The sequence below is a fragment of the Eptesicus fuscus genome, chromosome 23 (assembly GCF_027574615.1).
Source record: "Eptesicus fuscus isolate TK198812 chromosome 23, DD_ASM_mEF_20220401, whole genome shotgun sequence".
Classification (NCBI taxonomy): domain Eukaryota; kingdom Metazoa; phylum Chordata; class Mammalia; order Chiroptera; family Vespertilionidae; genus Eptesicus; species Eptesicus fuscus.
In genome coordinates, this window is record NC_072495.1 from 25,742,521 (window position 1) to 25,770,090 (window position 27,570).

Here is a 27,570-nt window from a genome sequence, read left to right on the forward strand (position 1 = left end):
AGGAAGCAGGTTTTGATCTAGATTGGATACTGTCTGTGATTGGGTATCTTGATAAATCCTACTTAGAATGAGGGAAGATTAGACTGAGCCTAAAGCTGTATTGGTGAATAAGTAGCAACCTCTATATGAGCCAGGCTAGGGAATTGTTTGGTCATTTTTGTGGTTTGGACAATTTTCATGTTTTGTCTGGTTCAGACGCGATTATGGAAGATTATGGGAAAGGTCTTATTATTGTTTTGATTCATCACCATCACAGAGTGGCCTTGTCTGATGTTCTGTGACATTTTGGGTTTTTTTGTTTGTTTTGTTTTTGTTTTTTTTATTCTGTGACATTTTTATATTCATCAGAATGCCAATGCCTACTTGTTAGTGCCAGACCAGCTCCTGGATATCAGGGACTCCTTTCCTTTTTATCAGAGCCTGGACTCAAATCCATGTTTGTATGACTGGGAACACCTTGTGTTACTACTCCCTGTCCATAGGGGCCTGAGAAGAGGGCTGGCAGACGAGGAATTTCATCTAGGAGTTTATGTCATCTACTACCTTCAGCCCCTACTCAGAACCAACCCTTAATACAATCCCTGAGACAAGTGCAGGCACTTAATAAGGTTGAGTTCATGAAACAATGAAGATGGGTGTCAAGAATTCTAGAGAACAGCCCCGGCCGGTGTTCTCAGTGGTTAGAGCATCGGCCCTCGCTAGGGTTCCACTTCTTTATTTATATCAGTAAAGACTCATGGGTTACCATTTTGCTCCATTCAACTCTATTACTATCATTACCGATTTTGATGCTCAAATTGCTCGGATTTGGCCAGTGGGATCTCCTTCAAGTTAGCTCCTGTGTCTTCTGACATATTCCCGCCTTTGGGATTCCCATCATCCTTACATTCTGGTGCTACAAGTTGTTCCCCTGCCCTGATCGAAGGTCTTCGTCAAGTTTTCGGGAGCCCCTAGGTTGTTCCTCCGCTTCCGGCCCGCAGGCGGAACCTTCGAGCCCGGTCCTGGGCCCGGACGACAGCGCAGGGGACCAACCCTTTCCGGTTGTGGCCGGAAGTATCTCGGAAAGGGGCGGGTCTAGGTCAGGTGACCCGAGTCCGCGTAGGAGGGTTCCGAGGTCTCCTCGTAGAGATTGACTGGGCGGAGCGGTCGACGGACGGAGAGGCTGGGTCGGCCTCGGCGGCTTTAGCTGGGCAGCGGCCGGTACGTACCGGAGGGGCTGGTGGGGAGCAGGGGGGCAGGTAGGGGCGGTCGAGGTTGAGAGGCGGGGGACCGGGTTCCTCCTTCACGGGGCCCACCGGCTGCGACACCTGAGTCCAGGGTCACGGAGACATCACGCCTGGGTCTGCCCGGGGCCCTTTGCTTCCGAAGAGAGGTCGGGCTGGCGTTGTGGTCTCCCGGCCCGTAATTACAACCTGGGGAAACTGAGGCCCCGAAAGGGAAAAGGCTCCCCAGGAGCTCCGCCTTTCTGGCAAGGACTCACTCCAACTCTTTCTGTCCCCCCCCCCACCCCCTCACTCGAGGCCGCTCCTAGTGCTTTTCAGGAGTTTGCCCCGAGTGCAAAAGCCGAGGCCGGGAAGCTTGGTGAACAGAGTTTGGGCTTGGGAGTGAGGGACCCGGGTTCGAGACTTCGCCGCCTACAGCCACCTGTGTGCTCTGGACCAAATCCCTTCCCTGTGCCGGGCCTCAGTTTCCTCGTTTGCAAAACTGGGCAGTGTTTCTCCCAGGACCGTTCTCACACCGTCTGCTTTGAAATGCCCTGGGATGCAGGCTTTAACCAGGGGGACTGGAAATAAGACCTCCTATTTACAACCTGGGTGGGAACCTGGGAAACTGCGCTTTGAACGCATGACCAGGGGGTCCTCTGCCTGCTGATGTTTGAAGCTCGCTGACCCTAAGTGCTTTCCTGCTGTGGGTACTGGGTTTGCTTTGAGGCAGTTAGAGCCTGTTCAGGCTCTTGGAAAGAATTGGGGTGTTTGTCCCCGAAAAGAGAGCAATGGAAGGGAACTGTCTTTAATAACTGACAAAGTTGTTACGGTAAAGAGGGTTTCCACATCATGTTCGGATTTGGAAGGGGTAGAGCTAGGACCAATAGGTGGATTCTACAGGAAGCCAAGATTTCGATGCAATAGAAGCACTTAATGCTGGTCAAAGGTGACCAGGAATGGAATTGCCTCCAAAGGTAGTGAACTCCCTGTTGAAGGAGGTATACGAGTGTCAAATGGCAGCCCTTTCCAACTTTATGTATTTATTTTATTATTTTTAAATATGTGTGTGTGTGTGTGTGTGTGTGTGTGTATAAATATATTGATTTCAGAGAGGAAGTGTGAGGGAGAGAGAGAGAGAAACATCAATGATGAGAGAGAATCATTGACCAGCTGCCTCAAGCCGGAAACTCAAGCATGTGCCCTTTCTGGGAACCGAACCTGGGACCCTTCAGTCCATAGGCGGATGCTCTATCCACTGAGCTCTATCCACTGTAGCTCCTTTCCAACTTGAAAGTGTCTGACTCTGAGTAGTTATTTTGAATCTTTCTGGTGCTGGCTGACTTTTTTTTCTGCCCTCTTCTTGACACTTCCAGCCTACATCTTGTGCATCTGAGGCCAGGGAGTCTGATTGTAATGCATCTTATGTAATCTTTTCCTGGGAACCATGCATTTCAAGGACTTTGGAATGGCTCATCTGATAAGGGCTCCTTCAAAATGTTTGTTGAATGAATTACCGAGCAGGGTCCCCACCCCATGGGTTTGTAGCTTCTTTTCTCTGAACACGTTGGAAATGCCTCTGAAGAATTTGTATTTGATCAGGAGAAGCCAGTCAACTCTTTGAATCACAGAATTGAGGAGTCTCAGCCAGAAGGGTCCCTTGGGGTTGTTCAGGCCAGTCTTTCTTCCTGGGACATAAATCCCTCTTTAAGCCTCTCTCTCCAGCACTGTGTTGTATAGATGGTGTGTCTACCAAGAGGATTTTTGCAGTCTGTTAGCTAACATTCCATGTAACATGTAAAGCAGTCCTTTTATGGACTTGACTTGCCAGTTCATCTTCACGTATGGGTAATCTGCAGATAGTTCTTCTAGCGTAACTTTAGTTTTCTAGCCAAACATCAAAGCGCCTTATTTTGGGATTTGTAAAAAGCTAAGCAGATTGCTTTGTCAAAAGCAGATAGAATGCTTACATTGTCCTATGGAACAAAGATTCCATATTATGACCCAATTCTGCTGACACGCTTCCCACCCCCAAAAGGTTGGGTTTCAGCCAAGACTCCGTGTTTATCTTCCTGCCTTGTGTATGTTTCCTAGAATTAAAAAAAAAAAAATTGTGAAATGCTTATTCAGATATTATCCAGATGCTGGGTAAAATGATTTTAACTTGGTGGTGGTGTTTTTAAAACTTCTCAGTCTGAAAATTTCTTTTTTAAGTAAGTGTCAAATTGGCATTTAATATAGTGTGTTTTTTCAAGCCACTAACTAGTCTGAAGAGATGCCTCTGAAAAAAATGTTTTGTGGTAATAATAAGTTTGGGAAAAGTTTCATATCACACCCTTTTTGGTAGTTTCTCATTCTGTAGTACCACATTAAAGGCACTGCAACATCCTGCAATGAAGGATGGGTAGCTCAGTGGTTGAGCATTGACCTATGAATCAGGAGATCACAGTTCGATTCCTGGTCAAGGCACATGCCCAGGTTGTGGGCTTGATCTGCAGTATGAGGTGTGCAGGAGGCAACTGATCAGTGATTCTTATCAGATATGTTTCTCTCTCTCTCCCTATCTCTTCTTCTCTGAAATCAATACAAAAAATAAAAAAAAGAAATGTGCTTAACCTTGTTTAATCTAGTGTTGCCAAACTTAATTGATGTGAAGCAGTTTTGTTTTTTATTGAAGTATACATTGGCAAATTCTGACCTAGAGCAGGAGTTTGCAGTCTATGGACTATGGTCCAAATTTCGCCCCAACTGTCTATTTTTGTATGGCCTGGGAGCTGGGAATAGTTTTTTGCATTTTTATTTTTATGTTGTTAATACTTTTTAAATATAATTTTAAATATATGTTTCTACCACATTTTGCTTACCCATTCTTTCACTGATGGGCATTTGGGTTGCTTCCACATTTTAGCTATTGTGAATAATGCATGTATTAACATGGGTGCACAAGTATCCCTTTGAGGCCCCACTTTCAATTCGTTTTGGTATATATATGTCCAAAAGCGGAATTGCTGGATCCTATGATAATTCAATATTTATCTTTTTGAGGAACCACCATACTGTTTTTCACGGTAGCAGTACCATTTCACATTCCCACCAAAAGTACACAAGGGCACCCATTTCTCCACCTCCTTACCAACACTTGTTATTTTCTGTTTTGTTTTGTTTTAATAGTAGCTTTGATACAGTGATTTATAAGACATTTAGTCTTTACCACAATTTCTGGCTCACAACTCCCCCAAACCCTTAGGAGGTTGGGTGGGGTGCATGGAGTGTCTTTGTTATGTTAATGAGGTGACTTTTGGAAGGCTCCTGTGAGCTGATTGCCCATGGAGCCAACCTTGTGATGACTGGGTTGGAACTTTCAGTCCCACCTATCCTACCACCTCCAGGAAAGGGAGAGGGGCAGAAGATTGAGTTCATTTGCTAATGGCCAATGACTAATGAAGTCTCCATTAGAACCCAGGAGGACAACTTATTGGTCCTTCTTCTTTTGGAGAGCTTGCACATTTTGGAACCCGAATGCCTCCATGTGCCTGCCACCGTGCTGGGCCCTGAGCCAGGCCCCAAGTCAGGAGGACAGACGCTCCTTTGTTTGAGACCTCGCCCTATGTATGTCTTCATCTGACTTGTATCCTTTAACAGTCTTTGTAGTAAGTGGTAATCTAGTGAGTAAATGGTTTTCCTGAGTTCTTTTGAGTGTGTCTAGCAAGTTAATTGAAGCCAGGAAAGTGGTCATTGGAACCTCTGGCTTATAGCTAATTGGTTAGAAATACAGGTAACAACCTGGACTTGCAGTTGGCATTCGGAGTTGGAGGCAGTCATTGGAACTTCCAGTCTATAGCTTATTAGTCAGAAACATGTAAGACTCCAGGCTGTGGCAGGTGTCTGACATGTGAGGGTGGGAGGGCAGGCTGGTAGGACTGAACCTTTAACCTGTGGGATCTGATATTGTCTCCAGGTAGTGTCAGAAGTGAGTTGAATTTGTGGAACAACCTATTGGTGTCCAAAAATTGTTTGTGGTGTGTGTGTGGGGAGGATCCTTCCCCAACATTGAAATTAGGTCCAGGAACCCTATCAGTAGCCATCCTCATGGATGTGAAGTGGTATCTTGTAGTTTTGATTAGTGTTTCCCTGATTAATAGTGATGTTAAGCAGCATCTTTTCGTGTTGTTTTTGGCCATTCATATGTTTTTGGAGAAATATCTAAGTCCTTCGCACATTTTTTAATCGGATTTTTTGTTGTTGAATTTTAGAAATTCTCCATATAGTCTGGATATTGATCCATCAGATATATGATTTGCAAATCTTCCATTCTGTGTTAGAATTCCATTACTTTGCTGATAGTGTCTTTTGATGCACAAAATGTTTAATTTTCATAGTCTCATTTGTCTCTTTTTTTCTTTTGTTGCCTGTGCCTTTGGTGTCATATCCAAGAAATCATTGCCAGAAGTGTAGTTTTTAAAGTAGGGAAAAAGCGACCAAGTGGCTCTGACTTAACATTCTCAGGTGGCCTAACCGCTCTGTGGCTGTCACGGACCCTGCTTTGGTACTCTTCACCTCAGCGGAGGGTGACGTGGGTCTTCTCTTCATTTCACTGAGCAGAGGGAGCAAGGCACCACTGCGTGGTGATGCCCTTGGACCCCAGCTGGCCTAAGGACCCCAGAGATCAGAAGCAGCAGCCATGCCTGTTTCTTTGGAAATGGCCTGGGGGACCAGCTGGCCGTTCCACCCTGGAACCAGTCACCACGTGGACTCCTGTGTAGTCTCTGACTTCAATAGCCACACTCGCAGTTGTTTGTCAAAAGCATCTTGTGGTGTAGACATGGCGGGAGGTTTTAAAGATGGACAGCTCTCTGAATGTGGGAGTGGATCCTGGGCAAAAGCCCAGGAAAAGTGCTTGTTTTTTCTTAATATCCCTGCAGAGCCATTTCTCAGTGTGAGGTGCTTTTTTTAAAAATAGCAGTTAAATTCTGACTAGAATCCTTGAGGGCAGGGAAGCTTGTCTGATTTATTTTCATCATTGGCATTCTTTAAATATTTTCCAGACTGCACTAACAATTAATATCAGGTGGCTCTGGACACAAGCCTGATTTTCATTTGTAAAATTAAATATTGAAGATTATTCATAATGTCATTTTGGTTTTATTATTTTTAACCATGATTGGTCTATCTTATGGTATACACTCCCTGATGGTTCTTCTCAGGATCCCCTATTGAAGGAGAAGTGAGGTTATTGATTTGTCAAGGACATGCTGGATTATTAAACTCTTAGGAAGTTTTCTCCTTACTTGGTTAAATCTTGTTGAGCTTATTCATTTTCTTTTTATACTTTACTGTCCAAGTATGTCTGAGGTCTTTAGCTCAATCTCAGATAAAATCTGAACTAAAGAGATTTTACAGAATCTGAATTAATAAGGATTTACTGACAATGGAAACAAAAGCAAACCTCTCATTTTGAAACTGTTCTCATAACAAGGGCAGACACAGTTACCTCATTAGCAGGTGAAGATCCTGGCTTAGCCAGTAGCAGAGCTGAATGTCAGGCTAGGTCCTCTAGTTCCAGATTGTTCCTTTCAGTGTATGATACTAGAGATTCACAGCCCTTAACCGGGATCTCCTCAGTCCGAAGATCTTTTCTTTGACACAATATTTTACCAATTATATTGGTTTGAATTGAAATTGGCAAATCATCATTCATTGGCACACGTATGTCAAACATTTACTCTGTCAGGCATTGGGTTTGTGGCTCTAGGAAATATCTAACTAGAGGAAGTGAATTTAGTGAATAATTAATACTCTGTATTAATGTTATTTCTAATAGAGGTAGGTACCAGTTTGGGAAAACTCAAACCTTTTTCTGGTTGTCAGATTTCCCTGATCTTTTCCTTTGTTTAAGAGTTTGGGGCAACGCCGAAACCGGTTTGGCTCAGTGGATAGAGCGTCGGCCTGCAGACTGGAAGGTCCCAGGTTCGATTCCGGTCAAGGGCATGTACCTTGGTTGCGGGCACATCCCCAGTAGGGGGTGTACAGGAGGCAGCTGGTCGATGTTTCTCTCTCATTGATGTTTCTAACTCTCTATCCTGCTCCCTTCCTCTCTGTAAAAAATCAATAAAAAATATATATAAAAAAAAAAAAAAAAAAAAGAGTTTGGGGCAAAATACTTTAAGAAGATTTTTTGTGTGTGTTTTTTTTTTTAAATAGTTATGTAACATTTCCAGTTCTGAAAAACTATCACTGAAGAATGTCTTGTTCTTTTAGGATACTGATTTTCCACAACTTAGTTGGCTAAATCGATTCCTATTGAGTTGTGTGGTGCTAAGTACTTCTGGGCATCAGACCCATCCACCCACACACATTTATGAGGTGCTCTGGAGGTGCGTGGCCCTGTGCTGAGTAAAGCACCTGGAAGGTGGGTCCAGGTGTGAAGAGAGACACACGAACAGATCACTCAGGCACTGTCTGTTCAGCACACTGGCTTGGGAGTTGGGAAGCTTTGCCTCTGACTGGCTCTGTGACCATGGGCCAATGACCTAACTACTCTGAGCCAGGGATGCTGACGATAGTGTGGTGGTGTTCCCCTCAAAGGCGGGCTGTAGAGATGAAACGAAACAATTCATGTAATGAACCGAGCAGTGTTAGTTTATGTTATTCATAGTGTAATAAATATAACAGGCGCCTCCTGACTTTAACACTTTGGGGGGAAATCTGACTTTGCCTAGCTCAAACTAAGTATGTCCCATTCTGGATTTCCTCATTCACAAGTCTGATGTCTCACCTACTATGCCTTCAAGGAACGATACGCAGTAAAAAAGGGAAGTTGTGAATCATCCACTCAGCAAATTAACCAAGTACCTGCTGATTGCATAGCTCTGTGGGGAATATAAAGAAACACTATACTCCAGTGTACCCCGGGAGAGACCTTGCTATGGAGGGGGATGTGAGTTAGGTATAGGCTCAGGGAGGGAATACTGTCTGAAGTCACAAAGTGGCAGAGCCGAGATCTGAAACCAAAGCCACCACATTCTTCTGTGGCATGCTAGTTTTCAAGGACAAAAGCCCCAAGTAAAAAGTTAAGTAATATTATAAGACAGTGATATAAGGGTTGACAAAGGACAGCCTTTTTAGATGACCCTTAAATGCTTGTGCCAGGGCAGTTCAAATCCTACTTCACCCTTTCTTATCAAACTGATAGGCTTTAAGAGAAAGCATTGAAGCTTAACAGAAAACAAACAAAAAGCCCTTTTGGTTCAGAGATGGTGGAAGAAAATGTGAAAAAGAAGGCACAGCTGACCCCAAACCCCACTCCAAGTGTAGGGCACAAGGCCTTTCTTCCTCCTGAGTCCTGGCCCTTGCTGTCCTCCCACCTCCATATGTGCCCTGGGCCCCAGCCACACTGAACTTGACACAGTGAATTAGCCACTTGTTCTGTGTGCTGTGTCTGCATCCTCCCCAGCATGCCGGGCCTTCACATACTCTGTACACATCTCTGTCGGTGGCCAGCACACGGGGCTGCTTTGTTGGTTTACGTGTCTGCGTCCCCATTTTGACTGAATCCGTTATCTCTGTATCCTGAATGCCTGGCCAAGAGGGTCTTTTTTTTTTTATTTTTATATATATATTTATTTATATATATATATATAGATATTTCTTTATTGATTTCAGAGAGAGAGAGGGAGAGGAAGAGAGAGAGAGCGCGAAACATCAATGATGAGAATCATTGATCGGCTTCCTCCAGCACATCCCCTACTGGGGATCAAGCCCACAACCCAGGCATGTGCCCTTGGCCGGAATCGAATCTGGGACCCTTCAGTCTGCAGGCCAACACTCTATCCACTGAGCCAAACCAGCCAGGGCCAAGAGGGTCTTTAGTAAATCTTGGGAGGTAGGAGAGGGGTTGGTTGAACAGGTAGGGGGGTTCGATAGTACCAGGGAAAAGGACCCGTGCAGCCCCAAGGAAAAGGTGCCAGTCTTCTGAGCCTGCTCTGTCCTCCTGGGCCTGAAAGGCCACTCATGCCCTTGGCCCTAAATTTGCGGGCCAGGCCTCTCTGAGCCAGCGTTGACCTAAACTCCATTTAGGCTCTAACATTTTAGAGCCTCATTTCTGGGTCTTCCAAGTTCCGATCGGCTTACTGAGATCTCTTCCCACCGCAGCCTCCTGTGAGTGTGATGCAGACATTCTCGGAATGCAGGTCCCGTCTCTGCTGCACGTGGGCCAGCAGCCACCTAATGAACAGCGCAGGCAGGCTCAGGCGCACCACGGTCCTTGGCATGTGTGAACAAGCACATGCCCAACAGGATGAGACCTCTGCTGGGTCCCCTCTCAGATCATGCCAGTTGTTTATCACCCAAATTTGTAAGCTTCCTAACTGGGATTATCAGTTCTAGATGCCTCTGTCCACCCTGACCCAGGAATTCTTAAAGAGACAGAGAAGGCAGATGGTAAATGTCTGAGTAGACTTAGAACCTGAAGATGGCTTCACCAGGTTGAGTTCCCCAGTGGCTCCGGCAGGGATGTGCATGGCTTCCCTTCTCTCCCTCGCCCAGTTCCTGTGAAGTGGGCCAGGCCAGCTCTGCGAAGGTAATAGGAGTGAGGATGCTGGGACAGTCCGCCGGTCCGCTTTAGCTTCCAGGCTCTGCATTCCTGAGGGATCATGAAGCATTGCAGACCTGCCTTAGTCCTGTACCACATGTGCCACCCTGGACAGCTCAAAGTTAGGAATGCTTTTCAAAGCGAGGTGTGAAATTGTTGGTCTGCTCTGTCCTGGATGGACAGGTAGGTGCTGGGTGGTGTGAGGTCTCAGCAGACCTGTCCCTCACCTCCCAAGTTTATCTGACCTCTTCATAGTCGCCAAGGTCTGAGGTTAGGGGTCATGTATTCTGAAGGACAGGCCCTGAGGTCACTGCCCCTCCCATACTCTGCTGTGCTGGATTGCTTTTGCTTTTGCTAGTGTTATCCCCTGTTTGAGAGCTGGGTTTCCAATGGAGGGTGGGGGACACAGGTTGTTGGGCCCTATCCAGTCCAGATTCTATTTAAACCCCCGAGGGGATCTAGGGACCAGAGCTCTGCGCAGGTGCCTTATTTAGGAAAAAGAGGCAAGTTTGATGGAGCCCCCTGTTAAGGATTCTTGTAATTATCCGTGTGTCTTCCTTTACTCCTGTTCTAGAGTTCAGAGCTTCAACTTGGCCTTGTTCTTCTTTGTGACCCCCTCTCACCCCCACCCCCACCCCCACTCCCACCCCACTCCACCTTTGGCCTTGAATGTAGTTGGTACTAGAGTTCTATTGGTAGAATACATAAGTGGGTGAGTGATGTGCATTGCACAGTGAATTCGAGGGAAAACAAAAACCAGGTGTTTAATTTTGTAAAGCTGCTATCAAGGGGGAGCGTGTAAGAGTGAAAAGGGTGCTGATATCGTGTGGGAAAGTCTGGATTTGGCACTGTATGATGGCCTGGCCTTGGGCAAGTCCTCGGACCTCCCGGCTGATGTCCTCCTCTGTAAAATGGAGTGAAGGTCAGAAATGGTAATAGATGTGACTGTGTTTTTAAAACTAGAAAGTGGATTCAAATCAGGAGTGCAGACTAGTCACGTGTGGGATGGGGGCACAGAACCAGCCACAACGAGATTGCTATGTGGTCAGGTCCGAGTCCTTAGGCTCTACAGGGACCAGGAAGGAATTTGAGGAGGATGGCGGCTCAGGCGTGCTCAAGGCCTGCTTCCCTTTTATTCTGTCCAGTTCCTGAGCCAACCAGGGCCCTCCATCCTCTGAGCCACTGTCCTAGTCCTGCCGGGCCCAAGAGGCTGTGGCCACGTTTTGTGGTTTCACAGGTGCTCCATGGACAGTCCCCAGGGAAGGCTGCTCATTTCTCCCCTGCTGCTCTGGGGTGGTGAGGTTCCTGGGCTTTAGGGTAGGAGGAGGTGAGGAGAGGAAGCTCCAGGGATGGGTGAGCAGCTGGCCTGGGAGTTGACCAGGACTAGTCATGCATGCCTGTACCCACTCAGCAAATATTTGAGTGCCTACCAGGACGAGACTCTAGAACCTCGTCCATGTGATCAGTCTCCTAAGAATTAGAAGGAGAGTGATGCGAGCTGCCTAGAGTTGGGACGTGCAGGCCTGTCCCCGTGCCTGGCCTCCCTGCAGACTCCGGGCTGACCCGTTCCTGTCCCCTGACCATGCCCACCTGGTATCTGCCTTAACCCTGATTGTCTCCTTACGTGTAGGAGCACACCCCAGGCAGAGCTTTGTTGGGTCCAGGGAATGGAGAGGGCAGTGGACCAGAGTAAGGGGCGTGTGTGTGCATCTCCCTGGCAGCAACAGCCCCCTCCCACCTTCGTGAGCTCTTCAGGTCCCTGTGCTATCTAGGGCCCCCTTCGCAGTCTCGTAGGAGGCATGGCACCTCACTTTTCCGGTGAGAAAACAATTGAAGCCACCACGGTGTCTGCCCTGAGCCACATGGCTAGTCAGCGGTGGAGCCAGGACTGGGAGTCAGAGCTTTTCAGATTGGGGAAAACTGGAATATTGGGGGAAATTTAAAAACATGTTCTCTTTGTCTGATTTCAAAACGAATACATGTAAAAATGTCAGTTTTATAAATGGGGAGGACTTATAAAGTATAAGTTGCTAGAGGGAGGAACCAAGATGGCGGCATAGTTAAACAACTAATCTGCTGCCTCACACAACAATTTCAAAAACACAACTAAAAGACAAAAACGTCTACCACCCAGAACCACGGGAAAGCTGGCTGAGTGGAAGATTTACAACTAAGAAGAGAAAGGAGCACAATCGCTGAAAAGCTGAGGTACGGAGGCACGCGAATCGGCCGGCGGCGGGCGGCTGGGTGCGCGGCTTTTCTTCAACCCGCAGGGAGACAAGCTCCCGATCACTCTGAAAGCCAGTTTCTGGGGACACTCGGGGGACCCAGGCACCTACGGGGAGAAGCTGGACTCTCGGCCATCGGAAAGTGAGAGTGACTTTTTTGCAGAGGTGCGCCCAGCAATCATTGTTTACTGCGCTGGAGCGCGGGGCGCAGGGACTTGGAAACGTGGAAAGGCAGAGACGGCTGATGGCAGCCATCGCCGTTGGCCACGCCCCAGCCTAGTGACGTCCTGAGACCCCACCCAGCCCTGAGGCCCCGCCCCGCACATTCTACAAACCCGCCCCAGCTCCACACAGCGGCTTTTGCATATAAATGGCCTGTTCTGGAGCAGCTTAACCAACTGCAGCTCCAGTCAGACTGCTCCAAAACCGCCCAAGCAAAGGAGGAGAAAACTAGCCCTTGCTGTAGCTCCTGCTGGGGGACACACAGTACACAAGGGTACACCAAGAGTGTCCACCTCAGGTAACTGGGAGGCTGACCCGTTGAACCAATAGGACACCTAGTACACAAAACTACCCTACCAACTTAGGGAAGCAGAGAATATGAGAAGGCAAGGAAACAGATCACAAACCAAAGAAATGGAGGAGAACAAGCGATTGGACATAGAGTTCAAAACCACGGTTATAAGGTTTTTCAAGAATTTCATGTAAAAGGCCGATAAATTCCATGAGGACCAACTATAAATTAAACATACACTGACTGAGATAAAAAATATTATACAGAGACCCAAAAGCAGTCTAGAGGATTGCAAGAATCAACTCAAAGATTTGAAATACAAAGAGGCCAAGGAGACTCCTCCAGAGAAGCATGAAGAGAAGAGAATTCAGAAAGTTGAAGATAGTGTAAGAAGCCTCTGGGACAACTTCAAGCGAACCAACATCAGAATTATGGGGGTACCAGAAGAAGAGAGAGAGCAAGATGCTGAAAACCTATTAAAAGAAATAATGAACGAAAACTTCCCCCACCTGATGAAAGAAATAGACTTACAAGTCCAGGAAGCGCACAGAACCCCAAACAAAAGGAATCCAAAGAGGACCACACCAAGACACATCATAATTAAAATGCCAAGAGCAAAAGACAAAGAGAGAATCTTACAAGCAGCAAGAGAAAAACAGTTAGTTACCTACAAGGGAGCTCCCATACGATTATCAGCTAATTTCTCAACAGAAACCATGCAGGCCAGACGGGAGTGGCAAGAAATATTCAAAGTGATGAATAGCAGGAACCTACAACCAAGACTACTCTACCCAGCAAAGTTATCATTCAGAATTGAAGGGCAGATAAAGAGCTTCACAGATAAGAAAAAGCTAAAGGAGTTCATCAACACCAACCCAGCATTATATGAAATGCTGAAAGGTATTCTTTAAAAAGAGGAAAAAGAAGGAGAAAGATAAAAATTATGAACAACAAGTACATATCTATCAACAAGTGAATCTAAAAGTCAAGTGAATTAAAAATCTGAGGAACAGAATAAACTGGTGAACTTAATAGAATCAGGCATAGAATGGGAGTAGATTGATAATTCTCAGGGGGAAAGGGGTGTCTGTGTGGGGAGTATGGGAAGAGTCTGGACAAAAATCATACACCTATGGATAAGGACAGCGGGGGGGGGAGTAAGGGCAGAGGGGGGGTGGGAACTGGGTGGTGGGGAGATATGTGGGGAAAAAGGAGAAACAATTGTAATCTGAACAATAAAGATTCATTAAAAAAAAAAAAGTATAAGTTGCTACCTCTAAACCCCCACTGGTATGAGATAATCCCTGTTAACAGTTTGTCATTTAAAGACATTCACTATTATTTCACTCATATTTGGAACCTAATGAACAAACTGAACTAACAAGCAAAATAGAGACAGACTCATAGATAGAGAGCAGGCTGCCATTTGCGGGGTGTGTGTGTGTGGAGGGATTAAAGAGAAAGAATTCATGAAAAAATAAAGACAAGACATTTACTAATATTTATATTCATTCTTGTTGTAGCAAGTGTAATATTATACACATATTTTACAACTTCTTTTTATTTGTTTATCCTCACTGGAGGATATGTTTATTGGTTTGAGAGAGAGAGAGGAAGAGAGAGAGAGAGAAATATCAGTGTAAGAGAGAAGCTTTGATCAGTTGCCTCCTGTACACGTCTGACCGGGGATCACACCCACAACCTAGGTATGTGCCCTGACCAGGAATTGAACTTGTAACCTTTTGGTTTACGGGACAGTGCTCCAGCCATCTGAGCCACCCAGCCAGGGCTACAATTTGTATATATTTTGAAATAAATACAAGTATATTTAAAAATAAATAAATAAATTTAAAAAGTGAATCCCCATTCATCATCAAGCTCCAACAACCATCAATTTTCCTGTTCTTATTTAATCTTTTCTCTCCACTTTCACTTTTGCCCCTGGATTATAGCAAATCTCAAACATCTTATCATTTCTTCATTAATACTTAAGTATGTTTCCAGAGATGAGAATTTTTCAAAAACATTACACAATACCATTATCATACTAAACAAAATTTAACAATTCCTAATATCAACTAATAACCAGGTTAAATTTATTTTTTGTCAGTTATCTCACAAATGTCTTTTAAAATATATATATATTTTATTGATTTTTACAGAGAGGAAGGAAGAGGGATAGAGAGTTAGAAACATCAATGAGAGAGAATCATTGATCAGCTGCCTCTTGCACACTCCCTACTGGGGATGTGCCCACAACCAAGGTACATGCCCTTGACCGGAATCGAACCTGGGACCCTTCAGTCTGAATGCCGACGTTCTATCCACTGAGCCAAACTGATTAGGGCACAAATGTCTTTTTTACAGTGGTTTGTTTGGTTTGATCCCAGTGAGCCCCTCACACTGCTAGTGGTTGGTATGTCTCAAGTGTCTATATATATCTCCACACCCTCCCATGCTATTTATTTTCTGGAGAACTTAGGTTATTTGCCCTGTAAAAAGTTCCACATTCTGGATTTGCTGATTGCATCCTCTTGGATTTGTTTAACACATGCATCTATGCCCCACGTTTTCTGTAAATGGGTAATTCATTTAAAGATTCTATTAAGTCTGTTTCCTTTTTGAAGACAAGAATGCGTCATTGTTGGAGCTGTGTACTTCTTATTGCATCATTTAAGAAGACTGTCATTTAAGATTGATCCGGGAGCCTGACTTTATGGTTGTCTTTCTGCATATGTACACACAAAATCCTTTTTATTTTTTATTTAAATATATTTTTTATTGATTTCAGAAAGGAAGGGAGAGGAAGAGAGAGATAGAAACATCAGTGATGAGAGAGAATTATGGATTGGCTGCCTCCTGCACACCCCACACTGGGGGTTGAGCCCGCAACCCAGGCATGTGCCCTTAACCAAAATCGAACCCGGGACCCTTCAGTCCGCAGGCCGAGGCTTATCCACTGAGCCAAACCAGCTAGGGCAAAAAAATCTTTCATTTTAAAAATGTGTGTGTGTGTGTGTGTGTGTGTGTGTGTGTGTGTGTGTGTGTGTTTTAAAGAAATACATGTGTCGGGTAGTTGAGCTAGAATGACAAAGCAGGGCCATATGTGGCCCTCCCAAGCAGGCTTCATGCTGTGTGAGGAGAGGAGGAAGCACCGGGTCCTGGGGAAGGTCTTGGAGCCAGAAGGCACTGGTGCTGCCGGCAGCCCGCTAGCTGCCCTTCTGGGACCTCACGTAAAATGATGAAACGGAGTGAAAAAGTGGCGGTGAGCTGGTTTCCTCTCCGCGCTCAAGTCACTGAGCTGCTGTCGCGCGGGATGCTCGTGAGTCCGGAGTCCTGGCTGGTGGAGTGCGGAGGCTGCGTGGTCTGAGAGGGCTGAGAGGGCTCTGGCTTTTGGGCGTTTGCCTTCTCATACTTCGGAAGCTGAAATCAGCGGCCTTCTGGCGCTCCAGTGGTGAGTCTCAGGTTGTGGCGGCTGTCTCCTTGGAGAGAGTGGGTGAGAGGACCCTCAGCAGCACAGTTTCGGGGCTGGAAAGGGTGCCTCCATTTACAGATGAGAAAACTGTGGCCCAGAGAGGAGAAGGGCGGTTCCCCAAAGTCCAGCCTCCGGTTCTCTGACTGCGCTCGCCCGCTGGCGTGTCCTCCTTGGACGTGCTGAGGTGGTGAGGGTGGCCAGGTCAGGTTCTCCACAGTCTGCACCCAGACTGTCTGAGTATCCTTTGGTGTCGGTCTCATCGTCCTTGTTCACTTCCTGGCGGGGTCGTTGATTTGGAAGAGGTGCTGAGCATGGGCTCTTTCTCCCAAATGCACTGGTTTTCTATTTTCAGCCGCGTCATAAGCCTCCTCTTTGAAGGCATTAAGTTGGTGGATTTAAATGAAATAAGGTAGGTGATATTCTAACCCGGCAGAAGGCGGACTGCAAAGATGGCAGTGTGGAAGGCATTGGACCAGGTGACCTGTCTGGTCCTTCCTAGCGTCCTCATCTTTCAGAGTTACAGGGTTTTCTTTATATTCTGACACATGCCACTCACAATCCTTCTGGCCTGAGCAGACTCCCCTGCCAATACAGAGGCTGTCCAAAGTTAGGGGACAGCTGCGAATGTTGAGTGTGACTGAGCGTGTGTTTATCGGCTGGGAGGTTATCCTGGGAGAGCGTAGGGACAGGGAGACCAGTTCCTGTGGAGAGTCATCGGAAGCTGCTCTGTTGGTGGGGCTGTGTTATTTGCGTGGTAAATTCTGGGCCGTGTTCATTGAAAGTTTCTGAGTCATTGATGTCTGGGTAGTGCCCCACGACTATCATCCTCTGCAGCTCCTGGGGAGTCTACTCGGGGTTCAGTCCTAATCTGAACATCTGGAACTGAGAGAAGATGGGGGCGTTGGCATGGAGGTGAGGGGGTGAGCTGCAGAAATGGGCAACCAAGGGCTCTCTGCCTTTCAGGATTTTCCTGGGAGCATCTTCACTCCAGAGTTTGCTGACAGCCAAGGATGGCAAGCAAGGGGCCCTCAGCCTCTGCGTCCCCTGAGAACTCCAGTGCCGGGGGACCCAGCGGCAGCAGCAATGGTGCTGGCGAAAGCGGAGGGCAGGACAGCACCTTCGAGTGCAACATCTGCCTGGACACAGCCAAGGATGCCGTCATCAGCCTGTGCGGCCACCTTTTCTGGTCAGTGCCGCCACCCCAGAGCGCACACTGCCGGTTTTGGAACACTCATAGCCCTGGACAGAGTTGGAGAAGGTTTCCCACACACTGTGGGTCCTGACGTACTCAGGTCCAAAGTCAGGCAACCTGGGTTCTCATCCCAGCTTCGGGGCCAATCCTGTCCCCCCCTCCCCCTCTGGGCTCCGTATCCCCATCTCTAAAGTAACAACACTCCCATTTAGTGAGCACTTACTGCTTGCTACTTGCTTGTTAGCCAAGAGGCAGGATAGTACAATGGTTTTGAGCAAGGACTGTGGAGCCATCAAAATGAAGTGGCAGAGTCAGTGTCCATTCCAGCCTCGATGGTTCCAGAAGCCCCTCGTGGCTCTGAGAATCTGGGTAAATGTTTAGATCTTAAGAATTAAGTCAGGGTATCATTGGAAAGAGCACAGACTCTAAAATGAAACCGGTGCTGCTTATCGGAGTGGTTTGTCTCTGGACAGATCTGCTACCCTCTCTGTGCCTCAGTTTCCTTATCTGTAAAATGGAGATAATCGCACTTCCTCAAAGGTTAGTGTGACCATCTAGTGATATTAACAAATGCAGCCGAAACCAGTTTGGCTCAGTGGATAGAGCGTCCGCCTGCGGACTGAAGGGTCCCGGGTTTGATTCCGGTCAAGGGCATGTACCTTGGTTTCGGGCACATCCCCAGTGGGGCGTGTGCAAGAGGCAGCTGATGGATGTTTCTCTCTCATCAATGTTTCTAACTCTCTACCCTCTCCCTTCCTCTCTGTAAAAAATCAATAAAATATATTTTAACAAAACAAAACAAAAAACAAATGCAAAGCTATCCAGCCACAGGCTGGCACACAGTAGTTGCTTTATAAATGGGAGTAATCATCATCATTGTTATACTCTCATTTTCCCCTGAGGAAAAGTTACCTCCACTTCTCCCCCACAGCCTTTGTGGGAAGTTGCCAGTGGAGATCTGCCATGATTTAGGGTGCCCCAGGCCCAGTTTGGAGTGACAATGCAAGATTAATGCTGGAGACAGATGTCAGTGTCCGTTATGTCCAGGGAGATTGTGTATCTGGATTGTGAGGCTAACCTGTGTTTCAGAAATTGGGAAAGGAATTATCCTCTGAGCCTAAATTTTACTCAGGTAGAAGAAACGTGGTATTTGAGAAGCAGAAATCATATCCATATTTTCCACTGTCCTGACATGTAGGTGTGCAATTGACATTTGTTACTTGAATGAGTGAATCAAGAGAGAGAGAAAAGTTAAAAATCTGGAGTTAGAGGAGGGACTTTTCCTTCAATTCTGTAAATGTCTTTTTTTTTTTGCACCCAGGGCTGGGTGATAGAGGGGCAGTAAACTGGAAGTCAGGAACTTAATTTTTAGCCCTTTGCTTTAGGCAAGTCATTTAATATTATTTAATATTTCTGAGCTTGGTTTCCTCATTTGGAGAATGAGAGGTTGGGCAAGAACCTGTGTAGTGTAGTTCACTAAGCAGAAGGTAGCCCCACCCTTCTCGTTACTTAAAGATGTTTTTAACAGTAGACCTGAACTTGAAGCTACTTACTGCCGGCCGAGCTCTCAAGGCTGAGGACAGCCTGAAAATGTTGTTAAACGATCTAGATCCACACGTTCCTTTTGAGTCTGAGGAGGCTATTAATCCACTGAAATTGATTCCAAAATATTACGTGTGTACATGCATGTGTGAATGAGAGCATGAGAATGTTCCTATGAGTTTTTCTACACAGAGGGACCTAGCTTTTTTTTAATCCTCACCCAAAGGTATATATTTTAATTAATTTTAGAGAGAGGGAAAGGGAAAGAGAGAGAGAAACATCAATGTGAGAGAGAAACGGAGCAGTTGCCTCCTCTATGCCCTGACCAGGTTTTGAACTTACAACCTGGGTGTGTGCCCTGACCAGGAATCAAACCCGCAGTCATTTGGTATATGGGATGATGCTCCAAACCACTGAGCCACACGGCTCAGGGCTGGGTTCCTTGGCTTTTATTGGATTCTTTTAGAGGCCGAAACCCCCCCGAGTTTGACTTGTAGAGAAGCTGGGTCTGGGATGGTCTGACAGTGGGCGTCTTCACAAGGAGTAGGGTCCCAGGGGTGGAGATGGCGTCTTGACGCCATCGCTTCATTTTCCCGTGTTTGTAGCCCAGGCTTTTCTCATCTCTGGCACCAGTGAGTCCCCTGCTCAGGGGCTGGCAGTGCTCCACGCTTCTCCCCACTTTCCCCATTTTTCTGCTCCTGCCTCGGTTTTCTGCTAATGAACACATGTTCTTTTCCTTCCCCCTCTTTTCTCCTTGATGGCTGTTGCCCTGGGGACTGACAGTTGGCCGTGTTTACATCAGGTAAGGCGCATTTCATTTTACTTTGTCTTTCATCAGCTGGGGTTGCACCAGACACCCCTAGTCTCAGGAGACTGCTGTCAGCAACTGCAACCTCCCCTGCTTGTGGGCTCATGTGCTTGCTTTGCCTCAGCCCCCATTAGACACCTGCCCGCTGACAGGCACTTGATGAAACGGGATCAGTGTGGAACCCGGGGCGGGGTCCTGACTGCTGCCAGGGGCCTTTGTGGCCTGCGCAGGCCACTGCCTCTCGGGGTCTCAATTCCTCACCTGAAAACGGGGTTGGATTTGATAGTATGTTAATTTTTTCTTTTTGAGATTTTGCCTCTAGAAAGTGTCTCCTATCATATCAACCTTCCCCCTGCCCTTTAAGGTCTTGAAAATGTTAGGAAGGAGAAAACACTTTGGTCTCAACAGAGAGCTATGGTGACAGGAAGAAAGTCTGTTTTCCCAGCTTTAGATTATTATAAAAACCGGGTAGTAAGTACTCACCAAGACCCAGGCCTGGCATTCACAACGGACTGTGAGTAAGCACTGCAAGCTGGCTGCCTCCACGGTTGTTGTCAGTGGAGCCCCACACTGGTAGGGGGCTTAGGAACGTGGGGGGAGAACAGAAGTTCCGGACTGTTGGAGCCTCAGAACCTGGATGGGAGAAGGTAGGGGGAAACTTACCTGCTAAGCTCAGGTTGTGCATTCTGATCCCAGTGGAACCTGGTGAAACGTGTCCGCTATAAATTTATAAAGAGCACAGTATTCATAAGTTTTGGGGCTTTTGACAGTAAGATAAAGGAATAAGATATAAAAACCATTAAACACTGCCTTTTCCTTGGCCCTGCAGTCCTAGATTCACGTTTATATAACGCATTTTTCTCTCCTGCTTGCAGTGGTTGGAGACCAGACCTAACAGACAGGTGTGTCCAGTCTGCAAAGCTGGGATCAGCCGAGACAAGGTCATCCCCCTCTACGGCCGGGGCAGCACTGGGCAGCAGGACCCCAGGTGAGGCCTTGGAGCACCTCTCACACCCACTCTTCCGCCTTGGACATGAATTCCCTTCCATTCAGCACCGACTCCCCCCTCTCTTTACTTACTGCTTGCAGACCCTCAGTTCTGGGGCAGCTGGAGTGCAGATGGAAGTTAGCCAGGAGGGGAAGGGAGCCAGGTTGCCGCTTGCGGAGCTACGTGCAGATAGCCACTGAGCGTCTGCCGGGGGCAGGCAGTGTACTCGGTGCACAAGACATCACAATTGCAAGTGTGCAAAGTGCAAGGTCCCAGCAGGAGTCTGCAAGGAGGTGGCTTGCTGTAGCCATGATGCATAAAATATGGGGGGAGGGAGGGACAGGGCCTGGGAGGCTTGTGGAGTTGAAATTTCTGGAAATGAAGGTGTGGGTGGGTCTGGCATTCTCCGGACACAAGTACTGAGAGCCTGGTGCGTACACACACACACACACACACACACACACACAAATTCCCCAGCACACCCAGTGGCCAGACACATTGGGCTTCTCTTAAAGGGTCTTACCCTTTCACATTCATGAGCCTTTGTATTTGTTGTCCCTTTGCCTCTTCTGCCCGCCCCAGTTCAACCCCTCCTCCTCCTCACGTAAACTCCTGCCCATCTGGAATGAGCAGCCCTAAAGTTACCTCCTTGAAATGGCACTTACTCCCCACATTAGTTGCTCTCACCCATGCTCCCACCCCATTGGGTTCAGACCTCTGTAAAGAAGTCCCTTCCCACTCTGTGTGGTGATTGGTGGTAGCCCCCTTTAAGAGTGTGGGTCTGTCCTCAAGAGTAGGGTCTGTCTTCAGTCTTAGTGTCGGTAATACTGGTAACAAGCTACCTTGTGCTTAATGGGGAACAAGTCCTCAGTCCGGTATTGGTGGGACGCGTGATGGAAGAGGCTCGGACCCAGAGGCAAAATAGAGTCGAGGACATGCCCCAGAGGAGTGGGTGGTGAAGCTAAGTTAACAGGCAGATCAGAGAGACCATGAAGCTCAGCCCTCTCTGCTAACAGGCCACTCCCTGTTTCCGTGTGGATTTGGGATTTTTTTATTTCCTTGACCCCATATCACACCGGCCAGGGCTAGGTGTCTGGCCGGCATTCTGGGTCATGCTGTCTGTGAGAGGAGTAGGCTCAGTGCAGTCTGCTGAGCATCTTATAAACAAGCTGATTTTCTCCTTGGTTTTCCATAGGTAGAGAACAACTGCAGGTAGAACAAAGAGTTATTTAGTGTTTGGTTTATCTTGGCATAGGTACACGTGCCAGGCAGGAAGGGGGTGGGGCCCTGGTGAAGAACTGCCACCTCACCTGGGAGCAGCTCAGAATGTTATGTAATAACCTATCTGCACCATTTCTGTTTCAGAGAGAAGACCCCGCCCCGTCCTCAAGGCCAGAGGCCAGAGCCGGAGAACAGAGGGGTGAGGAAAAGTCTAGGGGAAGCTTCTAGAAATGAGTGCATGGCTCTAGAAGTTTCTCTGTTGGCCCTATACTTTTTCCTCCTTGATTAAAAGTAAAGGAAATTTTGTAGAATACCGAAAGGAAAAGGGAGAAAAAATCGCTTATAATCCCACCATCCAGAGATAACCACTGGAAACATTTTGGTCTGTTTTTTTTTCTATAATTATATGTATACACACACACATTTTATAGATCTTTTTATGTCTATGTGTTTTGTTTTATAGATTTGTGTATATATACATATATATATTTACTATTTGGCTCCTGTTTTGTAACCCTCTTTTAAAATTTCATTCATTTTATGCTAAGTGCCTTGCGTGTGCTGGGCATCATTCTAGGCATTGGTGATATATCAGTGAACATAGCAAAGATCTTGCCCTTACGGACTTTACATTCTCAAAGGGGGGTAGATATTCATTGATATATCTTGAGATTTTACATGTCAGTAATATTTCATGTAGCTGTTTAATGCTCCAATGTATGGACTTCATGTAATTCATTTAATTCACTTTTGGACATTTAGCTGTTTCCTTTTTCTTTTTTTTCCCCCTAACCTGAAAATATTCTGATGAACTTAGAGATAGATTTTTGAGCAGGTTCATGATTATTTTACTGGGATAATACTGGCTCAAAAATTTTGTGCATTTAAACTAGGCATTAGCAAAATATTTATTCATACTTCTAGAATCACACAAGTATTTTTTATTTCCACATCTTTTTAAAAAATATATATTTTTATTGATTTCAGAGATGAAGTGAGACGGAGAGAGAGAGAGAAACATCAATGATGACAGAAAACCATTGATCGACTGCTTCCTGCACACCCCCTATTGGGGATTGAACCCGCAATCCGGGCATGTGCCCTTGACCGGATCTAACCCGGGACCATTCAGTCCGCAGGCCGACACTCTATCCACTGAAGCAAACCATCTAGGGCATTTCCACATCCTTTTTTATCTGTATGCTCTGTGTGTGTGTGTGTTTTATGTAGTCGTCACCATTCTGTTGCTTAAATTTTAATTTTGGCAATATATTCCGTGATGCTCTGTCGTGTCCTCTTTATTCTATTTATTTCATTGAATATTGATGCATTGTAATTTAGGTTTTCACATTGAAGGACCTTTTAGTTTCTTCCAGGTTTTGCTGTTATAAATAATGCTATAGTGACGAACTTGACACATTTCCCCCCTTTCCCCCATTTGAACTATGGCATTTCCTTAGGATTCCCGGGAGTGTGACTATTGAGTCAGGGATCTTGATAGAAATTGAGGGTCTCTTCTCCAGATTACCCTCAACAGTAACAGCAACGAACACTTGTTGAATGGTTATGATATGCATGTGTAGCTTGTACTGATGTTCCCTTGTTATTGGGCATAAGGGTTATTGCCAATTTTGCTGTTATAAAGCATGTAGAAAGTTTTACAGGCTAGCGTGGGACTCTGGGAAAGAACCTGGAGCTCTAAGAACCCTGACTTGCTTCAGCAGAGAGTTTTACTTTGGGTAGAGCCAGACCTTTCTGGCATTCAGGTCTTAGCTGGGATTCCTTGTAGGCTACATGGGCCACCAGATTCCTCTGCCTTGGGAGCTAGATAGGAAAATATGTCTCTCTCTCTCCCCCCCCCCCCCCCCTCCCCGGAAACAGACGGCAGAGGGTAGGGAAGAGAGGTGGATGCCACATGTAAGGTGACGTGTTTAACAGGTGCAAGAGAGACCTGCTTGTTCTGCTTCTTAATTGCATTTCTTCTACTCAGGGATTTCAAGGATTTGGATTTGGAGATGGTGGCTTCCAGATGTCTTTTGGAATTGGGGCATTTCCCTTTGGGATATTTGCCACAGCGTTTAACATAAATGATGGGCGGCCTCCTCCAGGTAAGACCCTGTTCCCTTGGTAATCCTGCTTGCAGGCTCTCTAGAATCCAGCAGTATATAGGTGATAGGTAATTGTTACTATAATCAGCCTGCAAAATGTGCGAAACTCTTTCCCGATTACTGGTAGATGCTAATGATAATGCATACTTAGCAAGTATCAGGCATGTTCAAAGTGCTTTCTGTTATAAATTCAGAATCCTCATGAGAACCCTTGGGACAGATGTGCAATTAGCTCCATTTTACAAATCAGAAAATACTTAGTAATGTTTCCCAAGATGTACCCCGTGCCCATAAAAGGAAAAGGTATAAACCATACCCAGCTGAAGAAAAGCTTAGTTCTGCACATGTACCCCATCCTCACTTTGACCTTTGGGGGCTGGAAAGGGCAGTGTGTGACCCACAAGGAGTCAGGGCCTCTCTGTTCTCTGGCATCTCTGTCCAGTTTCCCCCGGGACACACATGGGCTGGTCCCAAACCCCAGCCCTTTGGGGACTATGCCTATGTCTGCCACCTGCTGCTACTTTTCTGCCTCCAGTGCATACCTCCTGGCCAGGAGCTTATGCTCTAGGGACAGTAACCCACTCCTGGGCCATCCCAGTTGTCCCCTGCCCTCACCCTGGTGCCTAGCAGGCAACCACTGAGTCTTCGTTGACTGCCTGCCTGCATGAGTCCATCAGAGCACCTCATTGGAGAAGAGTACCAAGAGCACCAAGGACCATGAGGAAGGAGACCCGGAAGGGCAGGGCCCCGTGAAGGCAGCAGGAGCCTGCCTGGGAGCTTGCTTCCTTCCAGCCTGGTCCAAGGTTCACCTCGGGTTCCCCAGGAAGACAGGCTGGACTCTGGGTCTCTCTGTCCTCCTGCCACAAGCAGAGAGTTTTCTCTGATCGCGATACCGCTTGCCCATTGGGGTGGAGGCGCTCTAACTCTTTCTCTGATAGTCAGGACAGGGAGCGGCACATAGCAGCTTTTCTCAAAGCAGCGAGGAGGGAAGCCCAAGTCCTCAGCCCACTGCTACCCTGGTTTGCTAGGCGGTGAGGGAAACGGGTCATTTGCCTGTCTGGGCCCTAGCTCTCCTCTGGAAAAGGAAGGCCCTCCATGCGGGGCTCTCTGAGACCCTCCGGTTCAGCAGTGCCAGAATCTAGGCAGGGGTCCTCAAACTTTTTAAACAGGGGGCCAGTTCACTGTCCCTCAGACCGTTGGAGGGCCGGACTATAGTTTAAAAAAAAAACTATGAACAAATTCCTATGCACACTGCACATACCTTATTTTGAAGTAAAAAAACAAAACGGCAAAAACACCCGCATGTGGCCCGCGGGCCGAAGTTTGAGGACGCCTGTCCTAGAGGCTCCATGACTCGGGAGGCAGTGCTTCGGTTTCTTCTTTTTTTAATTGAATTTATTGGGGTGACATTGGTTAATAAAATTACAGGTTTCAGGTGCACAGTTCTACACCACATCATCTGTGTTCTGTAGTGTGTTCACCTCCGACTTTGATGTCTTCCTATAAAAAATGGGAATAGTACTCACCAAGCAATAACGTGTGTGCAAACACCGAGCACACAGAAGGTGCTTAACAAACGTAGCTCTCCTTCTATTATTCCCTCTAAGAGTTTCCCCTATAGGCCAAACCCTCTTAGGGTACATTGGAGATCTTGTCCCTATTGTTACATTATTCCACATATTTTCATAATTCCAGTTTTGTTTTGCCTGATGTTATTTGGGGTTTGGAAGTCTTTTTAGTGTGCAGGATTTTGTTTAAAGAGATGAAGGTTGATGCTTCTCGACTTCTGTCCCAAATGGGCAGTGGGCACAGCAGCAGCGTGCTAACGGCCTCTTCTCCCTCCTGTCTCCAGCTGTCCCCGGAACGCCCCAGTACGTGGATGAGCAGTTCCTGTCACGCCTCTTCCTGTTTGTGGCCCTGGTGATCATGTTCTGGCTCCTAATTGCCTAATGCTGGGCTCCCGGCCTACATCCATGGCAGGGCCTCTGGACTGGTGCCACACCACCCCCACTCTTGAGGTTTGGCTTCCTGGATAATCGTGAGCCCTGGAGTCAGTGGGGTCAGTAACACATCAAGGAATCTTGCTTCTCCATCAGAGCTTTAGGACTCAAGACTGTTGTCAAGAACCCTGGAGTGTGGCCACTGCCATAAACACTGCTGTAACCTCAGGCCTTGGCACTGAGTCGTCTCTCATGGGTTACAACATGAAATCCTATTCCAGCCAGCTCAGTAGCTCCTGACTCTGCACAGGGAAGAGGCAGAAGAGAGAAACCGGGGGTACAACTTCACCTGAGTTTAATCTTATAAGAACAAAGGGATGAACCCAATGTTAATTGTGGAAACTTCCTTTCGTCTCATTAAATACCCCTTGTTACTAGTAAATGGCCTCTGAGGTCCGTGGGGGTCCTCATACAGAGAGGCTCCCCTTCCAGATCTCAGTGCTGCTCTGCCCTATTTCCTCCTTCCTCTCCCTCCTCAGCAGAGATGCAGGAACTTGCCGTCCTATAAAGATCCTAATTGCAGCAGCTGAAGCTGGAGGCGCATCATGGATGCACCAGAGACCCAGAGACCTTTTATTGGCTCTGGCCATACTCGGCGTCTTTGGCCCCAGAGAGTGGCTTGAATGACCTCCTTGTTTTTTGGCATAGATCATCCTGGGAGACGTGTCTTCACTCACAGATTTCTCATCACCTTTCCCCCCAAAACCACACACATGCTCCTCTCTGCCAGAGGGCACACAGCCTCCCCTGCTGTGCTGAGGACAGACCTGCAGTTGGGACTGCAGCGGGATTCCGAGCTCTGATGCAGGAACAGCCGCACAGCCGCCCTGTCCCCAAGGCCGCAGAAGCTCCCCGTGCATCTCCTCCCAGACCTGCCCGAAGGCAATGGGGTTTGTCAAGTCAGCCCAGCTGCATGCTGAAGACCACCCGCCAAATTGTCCTTAATGAAGAGGCAGGAAGGGGGAAGCCCCGGATTTTGATACGGATTGGTGGACACCTCCTTGAATATGTGCTAAAACCGGGGAAGCCTGTGTCTCCAGAGCAGGCGGCCCGGCGATTTGTTCAAGTCGGGCAGGGGGCCTGAGGAGTTCGCACGGTGGTCCACGGTGTGGCCTTTCTGTGGAAATCATGCCGCCCAAGCCCTTGATTTGTCCTTCAACTTCACAAGCTGCTTTCTCCAAATCTGATGGAGGGAGTGTGGTGCCAGGCAAGAAGACAGTTCACTTGGTGGAATAGTCTGTCAGGCCTCTTCCTAGAAATCCAGTCTCTTCCAGAGACCCCAAGGCTGGGAGGAGATGGCCTTCCTCAGGGGCCTCTCTCATCACCGGGCCACCGTGCTCCTGGCTTCCCTCCAGCATAGCCAACAAGGGGTAGGAAGCCCCACCTAATGTTTTTCCCCAGATACGGCTCTGCATAGCATATGGAAACCAGGACCTTATCCAGGATGGGGAAGCCCTCTTTCCCACTCCATAGCCCCCCATCCCTTTCTCCTTGTAACCTGTCAATGCCAGAGTTCAGTGTTAAAAGACAAAATACAAGTATTGAATAAGTGGTTCATTTGCTGAATCCATTTGATAAGAATAAGCCACCAGCTTTACAGTGTGCCTCGTGGATTTTAAATATCTTGGGGGCACCCGCTCAGTAGTGCTCTTTATCACCTAGAAATCCCCCAAGTGGAAGGTGCCCCTGGAGTTTCTCAGCC

General features: G+C 47.1%; 1 protein-coding gene across 1 annotated transcript; it reads left to right on the top strand.

The window, feature by feature from the left end:
* Positions 1-1,109: 1,109 nt before the first annotated feature.
* Positions 1,110-27,425, top strand: RNF185 (ring finger protein 185). The gene is made up of 7 exons (XM_008142407.3): positions 1,110-1,200; positions 16,973-17,195; positions 19,527-19,545; positions 20,427-20,539; positions 21,905-21,959; positions 23,751-23,868; positions 25,721-27,425. Exons 2-7 carry the CDS (start codon positions 17,020-17,022, stop codon positions 25,816-25,818), a joined length of 579 nt encoding a protein of 192 aa, XP_008140629.1. The 5' UTR covers positions 1,110-1,200; positions 16,973-17,019; the 3' UTR covers positions 25,819-27,425.
* Positions 27,426-27,570: the final 145 nt, after the last annotated feature.